Source organism: Lotus japonicus, chromosome 1 (genome assembly GCF_012489685.1).
Source record: "Lotus japonicus ecotype B-129 chromosome 1, LjGifu_v1.2".
In the NCBI taxonomy this organism is placed as follows: Eukaryota; Viridiplantae; Streptophyta; class Magnoliopsida; order Fabales; family Fabaceae; genus Lotus; species Lotus japonicus.
In genome coordinates, this window is record NC_080041.1 from 10606263 (window position 1) to 10613817 (window position 7555).

At 34.3% G+C, this 7555-nt stretch overlaps 1 protein-coding gene across 2 annotated transcripts; it reads left to right on the top strand.

Moving 5' to 3' along the window:
* Nucleotides 1–1013: 1013 nt before the first annotated feature.
* LOC130733551 (dehydration-responsive element-binding protein 2C-like) lies at nt 1014–3235 on the top strand. 2 transcript variants are annotated; one of them, XM_057585773.1, is made up of 2 exons: nt 1014–1160; nt 1665–3235. In XM_057585773.1, exon 2 carries the CDS (start codon nt 1694–1696, stop codon nt 2873–2875), a length of 1182 nt encoding a protein of 393 aa, XP_057441756.1. In that variant the 5' UTR covers nt 1014–1160; nt 1665–1693; the 3' UTR covers nt 2876–3235. The 2 variants fall into 2 exon arrangements, with proteins under 2 accessions (XP_057441756.1, XP_057441757.1); XM_057585774.1 differs by having other exon boundaries at nt 1668–3235.
* The last annotated feature ends 4320 nt before the right edge of the window (nt 3236–7555 follow it).

The window sequence follows — 7555 nt, forward strand, 5'->3', positions numbered from 1 at the left end:
TGAGGGTATATGTGGAAAAATTAGCAAAAAATGCATTGATTTTCTAAAAAAACAAACATTTTGGGATATTGAAAGATGGTCTAAAACAACAACTTTCTAGAACTGAGGGATATGTAATAAACTATAAATTTGTTAAATCCTGTTGAGATTTGGTATCTTTTTCTTATCGACATCAAATTATTCCAAATCCAAAAATTCAATAAGGCATGTCTAAATTCAAGATTCTATAAACGGTAGTAATTGGCATTGTAACGGTCCGGAAACAGATCCTTGATATCGTGTTAATCTTTTCCTGAAATGAAACGGTGTTTTAATTTCATTAAATTTGTAAACATATATTATATCTAGAAACTTCCATTATTTTTAAGATAATCTTATCCAGTATTATAAAATAAGTGTAACGGCTAACGAGTCGATAATCATTATCCTCAATTTTCATTTTTAATATCACCGAGTTTCTTCTAATATTACATTTCACTAGCATTCTGCATTTTCATAATAATATCACCGTGTTTTTTTATTTTAATTTAAGATAATCTTATCTTAGGATTCACGAAAAAAAAGGATAATCTTATCTTGAAATTAATTTTTTGTCAACACTGAAAAGCAGATCTCGTCGAATTGGGCTGTGGGCCCAGTTTAATTTGACCCAGGCCCATTATCCACACGTGATGTGTGTCGACCTAACTAGATATTTATCCGGAAATTGAAGATAAACAATTAAAAAGGTAAACAGATCACGAGATATTTAGTGGCATAATTGTGAATATTCACAAAAGTGAAGGACTTTTTGGAGAAAAGAGCAACGCTTGAGTGGACCGAAGCGTTTCGAGTGGCTCGGGAAGGTTCGAGTATACACGTGCCAACAGGTTCGGGTATCCGAAGCATTGTTAACGCGACTAAGCAAACGCCACGTCACCGTTCGCAAGTGGGCCATTAAAATAAAAAAATATCAGAAATTTCCAGAAGAAGATTATAAATAGAGATTACATGGTGCCAGTATGAAGATTTTTCTGAAACCACTCGAGAGTGAAAGAGAAAGAGAAAGAGAGACAGAACAACACTGAAAAAACACAGAAACGAAGAAAGGTGAACGAAGAAGAAGAAAACCCTAGCTTCTCTTGCAAGTCGCAAATTCAATTTCATCGAGTTCGTGTTAGGTTAGTTGTAACTTGCATTCTTCAACTCTTCACTCTCTCTTTGTGATTTCTTAGCAGCTAGTTTTTGTGATTTTTGCATTCTCGCTTCACAAATTTACAATTTCTAGTTCTGTCTATGATGCTGATTTAGGGGATTTTTTTTTGTTTTTTGGTTGTGGTTTCTGCTTGTTGCTGCTAGATTCTTAGATAGTGTTAGTGTCGCATTTTGTTGTAATTTTATAACAAAAATTAAATAAATAAATAAAACTTGCTTACCAAGTTTTTTTCCGTTTTTGTTAATGTTTATCTTTATCTATGTTACTTGGGGACTAAGGAAATTTGATTCGTACTTAGATTTAGTTTATATTTTATACTTTAGATGTGTATATATATATATATATATATATCCTATTTGTATTTTACCACCTTTTCTCTCTGCTTTGAGCTTTTTGTTGAATAAGGATTTGGGGGTTTTGATTTTTGAGCATTGTGCTTAATTCGGTTCTGTTTTTTTCTTCTCTATAGCAGATTGTGATTTGATTGTTGAAGTTGTCATGGGAGTTTATGACCAAGCTTTGGTGGATTCCTCAAGAAAGAGGAAGAGCAGGAGTAGGCGAGATGGGCCTCAATCTGTGGCGGAGAAATTAGCGAAGTGGAAGGAGTACAATGAGAGTCTTTACTCAGGTAAGGTTGAAGGTAAACCGAAGCGAAAAGCGCCTGCGAAGGGTTCAAAGAAAGGGTGTATGAAAGGTAAAGGAGGGCCTGAAAACTATCAGTGTAACTACAGGGGTGTGAGGCAGAGGACATGGGGGAAGTGGGTTGGTGAGATTAGGGAGCCTAATAGAGGGAGCAGGCTTTGGTTAGGTACTTTTCCTACTGCACAGGAAGCTGCTCTTGCTTATGATGAAGCTGCTAGGGTCATGTATGGTCCTTGCGCCCGCCTCAATTTTCCTCACATCGCGGATTATAGTTCTATCAGAGAGTCATTGAAGGGGTCTTCATTGGCTGCTGGTGGTGTAAGCTGTTCTTGTTCCTCCGCAGCTACGCCGGCTACCTCTGATACGACTACTGTATCTAATCGGTCTGAGGTTTGTGCGGCGGAGGATGTTAAGGTGAAACCTCGAGGTTTAAGTATGAATGGAACTGTCAGCGGTTGTCATAATAGGGATTATGAACATACCTCACCAACTAGTAAGATGAAGCAAGAGCCTAAGGATGAGCCGGCGGACCCGATAGAACATAGGGCTGTGGAAATTCAAGATGTCAAGCCATTGGGAGTACAATGTGCGGGGTTGGTTGCCGAGGATGTAAATAAAGATAAGATGGATTTGTCATGGATTGATAACTTTGATTTAAGTAATGGTGATTACATGAACAGCTACTCCATGGATGAGTTTTTTCGAGTGGATGAACTTTTGGGGCATATGGACAACGATCCAATTGATGGTTCTGGGTTGATGCAAGGTTTGGATTTTGGACTGGATTTTACTGGAGATAGTAATCCTCAGGTGGAGACGCCTTCGAGCTTCTTCTATCAACTGCAGAATCCAGATGCCAAGCTGCTGGGAAGTTTGCCTCATATGGATCAGATACCATCTGATGTTGACTATGGGTTAGACTTCTTGAAAACTGAAGAGCCAGGGAACTATAATGGTGGAGGAGCGGAAGAGCCACAGTTTTTTAATTTGGATTATGATGTGAACCCTGCTTCTAAGGGAATGCAAGAAAAGAACTAGAGTAGAGAAGGCTTCATCCACAAGTCTTGCTAGAGAGGATATGCTTTACTTTGTCAACTGGCTCAAGGCTTTTAATCTGTGTCCTGGGTTTGGTTCCTTTAGGTATAGGTGCATAAAAAAATACAACAGTTGTCTCTTTCTTAAGTTCTTTTGGTTTATGCTAATTCTCTATATGTTTTTTTTTAGAAAAAGGGAGAATTTAGCTGACAACATTTGTTAATTTTTTCTTTCAAGTTACTGTTTTCTGGGTCCAAACTGTATAGTCGTTTGTAGATCTAATACAGCAATTTTGAGCACTGATCTTGACAAAAGTTTCTTGTTATATATGAGGAAAAACTAGTATACCAATAATTGCTGACATTTTTTGTGTTAGAACTTCGTTACTGTTCCAATTGTTTTGCTATATTTGTGATTATACTGCATGGAAGTTCAAATGGATGTGTGGAGTCTGTAGGATGTGTACACTCGAAGATATTTGCTGATTTATATCAGAAGAATTCATCACCCTTATAGGTCATGTTTGCTGTATGGATGTCCCAAAGACAAAAGAAGAACTGAAGTTGCTCATTTTGCATTCCATTAGCATTTAAAGATACACCCTGGCTGTTGAACCCAGTGTCTGTTTGGTTATCAATAGTATTTATTTCCATCAATTATAAGTGTGTTGGCATGCATCATGTAATATTACAAATTCATTCTTTTTAAACTTAATATTATCAGACATATAAATTATATGGGATTTCATTTTTCTCAATACAATTTTATGTAATGGTAAAGCCAAAATGACCCTAATGTGCACTGCTAAAAGGTTTCTTCTCTAGTCTGGTGGGAATGTCCAACAATTTGTTCTGTTTCTTGTATTTTTTCTTGAGATTTTTGTGGTCATATGCTTGGTCTTGGCCCTTTTTTTTTTTTAGATAAGCCAAACTGTATTCAATTTTAGATTTTTAGCACAAGGGGTCCCAAATACAAGAGATAGAGGGGAAGTAGCCAGAGGACTACAACCAAAATAATACAAATGAAACATGCTAGAAGGAAAAAGCATGCTAACAGCATGATACCCAGCCACCTAAAACTACACAGGAAATAAGTGCTAGAATCATGAACTACCCAACGAAAATACAACCCATTATTAGTGACCAATTACAATAAAATTAGGATACTGATCAAAGGAACAAGATTCCAAACGCTGTCAAAACAGAAAGCTCTTCCTGCAGCAAACAGCAAAGCATTAGGACACCATCCCATGCCCACGAATGGAACAGAGCAAGTCCAGTCCACACTACCCACAGCCATGTATTAAGCCACGCTCCTTGGCCCATGTGAAAATGGACTTTGAAGTCCAACAACGGAGAACTGAAAGGATATTGTTTTAACACCTCCACCATCAATTCAAAAACACCCTCATTTTCAAAAATATTCGCTTGTCGTCACATGTTACAGTCACCGCACCTTCCTCACTCACTCCTTTATCTTCATCTTTTTGTTGGGTATATGTTTGTTTTTTCCAAAAGCAAAATGGTCTATTAATATTAATAGAAAATTAAGAGACCAACCCCTTCAGAAAAGAGGAAAAACAGCCCAGCTTTTGTAAAACCGGAAAAAAGAAATCCTACACGTTTCTCCCCACAAACAAGAGAGTCCTCATCTCTACCAAAAGAAAATATACAACACCCTAATCAAAACATATATATACAAAACACCCCGAAAAAACAAAAACCCCCAAACAAAAAATCCTCCAATACTCAAACAAAGCGCTAGAATATACAACAACACAATAAAAGACCACACCTCCTAAAAAGTGTCCAGCTCTACAAAGATCTACGTGCATAAATTTGAGTTGTAATCTAGTTCAAAGCAACATAGCAGTCATACACCAACCCCAAGTGTTTACTCATTAAAAGAGTACTCGTCGCCCTAATCATAACGCCCCAAACTAGAACTGACAGCCGGGAGAGGTTTCCAACACAAGCGGTATGATGAGGGATAAGGATCCGCCTGGCTAAGAACTCAAAGCCATTGGTCATTTGTATGTTTACATATAGAACAAATAATAATTATATACATAAAATGATATAAGACAAAATTATGAGCACAAAGTTTTGTTAGATGCAATTTGTTTTTAATATTAGATTTGAAAAATTAAATTTTTGAATCATGTTTTGATTATATTAGGAAGCGTAATAAAAAATAAATAATTAAATTTTTTAGTTACAAAATGAAAGGTAGATAAACATTTAATTTGGATTCACAGTTGGTTATTTATTTTTAAATTGTAAAATGTAATGAATAGAATCTATTTCAGAAAATAACATATTTTTATAATTGTATTTATCCTGAAATTTGAATTTAAATAAATATATCTTAAATCTTTTAATACAGTATAGTATCTTAAATATGTTAATAAAGCAAATAAGGTCATATTGAATTTTTGATTTCTTAGAATTCAGAAAATATAAATATTACAGCATCAACCTAATAATAAAAGTATGAAAGAGAAAAAAATACAAGATAAAAATCACATGAGGGGTGACACCTATAGGAGTTACTATTTATTGGTTTCAAAAATAGGAGTATATAGTACAGTATAGGATGAAGTGGCAAGATTTTGCACAAAAGGTGTGCGGAGGAGGCAAGTCATTTCTTACTTTATTGATTTATTTGTGATGATATTTGGAATTAAAATGATTTAATTCATTTTAAATAAATAAGGTTTTTTTTTATAAGCCAAATGAATATATTGAAATGAAGTACAATGGGTACTTCAACCCAATACAACAGAATGCGAGTAAAGAAAAGAAAGGACAAATAATGCTAATGTAAAGACAACAACAAAGATAGTTGCAAAAACAGACACAACTCTCACAAATACCCCCTCTCCACATGAGAGACATTAGGAAACAAGTCTCATTAAAACCTTACCAGCGAAAACCCCCATGGGAAAATCTGGTGAAGGAAAAAGAGTACCAGTTTCCTAACATCAAGAGGAAACTCCAAAGAGAAATTACAATACAAGCCCAAACCCAACTTCAGTTGCTAACATGCTAACAGATAGTGGTGTCCTTGCTTCAAACCACTTAGACACATAATGCAGCTTTAAATATGAGATTGAGAGATTTAATTTGGTAAAACTTTTTTTTTTTTTTTTTTGAAACTTAAAACTTTTATTTAATAAGATTTAAGTTTGATTTAGTTGTCTTTTTACTTCAAGAGATAATTTTTATAATTTACATTTATTTGGTGATAAATAGATTATCTCTGTAAAAAAAAAAAATTATCTTATTTTAATTTTTAAACTAAAAGATATGATAGCGATAGAGCTATTTGTAATTAAATAAAGAGTTTAATGATTGCACACTGTCAGTGTAAAGTGTTTTTACACAGACGTCTAATCATTGGATGTCACGTATTTAAAAGCATTTATGTTACATTTTATTATAATTAAATTTAAAGTTTATTTTCTGATTTGGCAACCCATCATTGGATGCATGTGTAAAAAATATTTACACTGACAGTGTATTTCCATTAAATTCTTAAATAAATTTAATTTTATAGATGTTAGTTTCTACCTGAGTGACTGTCGATTGGACTAAATATGATGTTAAATTGGGAGATAACCAAGATATTGATAGAAAACAAATTAGAGATCAATCAGATAAATTTTCTACTGAATGAGTGGCTTGGTCAACCATCATACGGATATGAAGGCCATTTATTCTTTTTTCACTTATCTCTACAAATAGTGGCTAGAAAATAATTCAAAAGTTAATATGCCTTACCTCTCATACTCGATCTTGGTTGGGGAAGAAAATTCTTGTACATCTTCTTTCTTGCATTAAATCATAAGGTTGAATCGGAGCTCTAATGGTCGGAATGAGACAAATAATATGTCACTGAAAATCGAGAAGTAATCTCCACAACTTTCATGTTGAGCTTCATTGCTGGATCGATCTCAAAACTCGATCAAAATCTATTTGCAAGCTTGCTACCACTAGAACATGCGTGTGTGAAAAGTTTATCTTCACTAATATGATCATATCTCGAGCTACAAAACCTCGAATTGACCTTTATTTGAAGCCACACAAAACCAACTTAAAGGAAAGATTATCATATTTTTTTATATTTTAATTTTTATTTATTTGTGAAAAATAGTGAAGTTTAAAAGTACTTCAATGAAATAAAAGGATGACAAAGCGGCTTTCAGGTTGTGTGCATTAAGTTATTATATTTTTCACTAAGTATCTTTATAGTTGGCGACCATAAACGAATCTTCTAAATTTTTTGAAATCATATTGAGTAGGTAGAGCTTGTAAGACCCAAGATTTTAGAATTAAATAGATAAATAATTTCCAACTCACGCATAGGATTATGTGTAAGCGTGAGAGGAACTTGACTCGTGTTTAAAGTTTGGATTAATATTAAGAAGATGAAAGTTCAGGAAATGACTAAGAATAGTAACATAGTCGTTATAGGCTACAACACGAGTTTCATTCATTTCCGCCTTAGGGCAAAAACGTTAGTAAACGACTAATTTGCACTTAAAGACACGATGGAAACTAATTCCAAAAATCTTCAGAGAAATGTTAGAACTTCTCTTAATCCTTCCATGACAAGCGTTTTGATGCGAAACCCTGGAATGCACGAACGTCCGATTCTAATTCTCGGAGGTTTGCCGAAACT

Coding starts and splice junctions, on each gene's coding strand:
- LOC130733551 (XM_057585773.1), top strand. CDS start 1,694: ATGGGAGTTTATGACCAAGCTTTGGTGGATTCCTCAAGAAAGAGGAAG.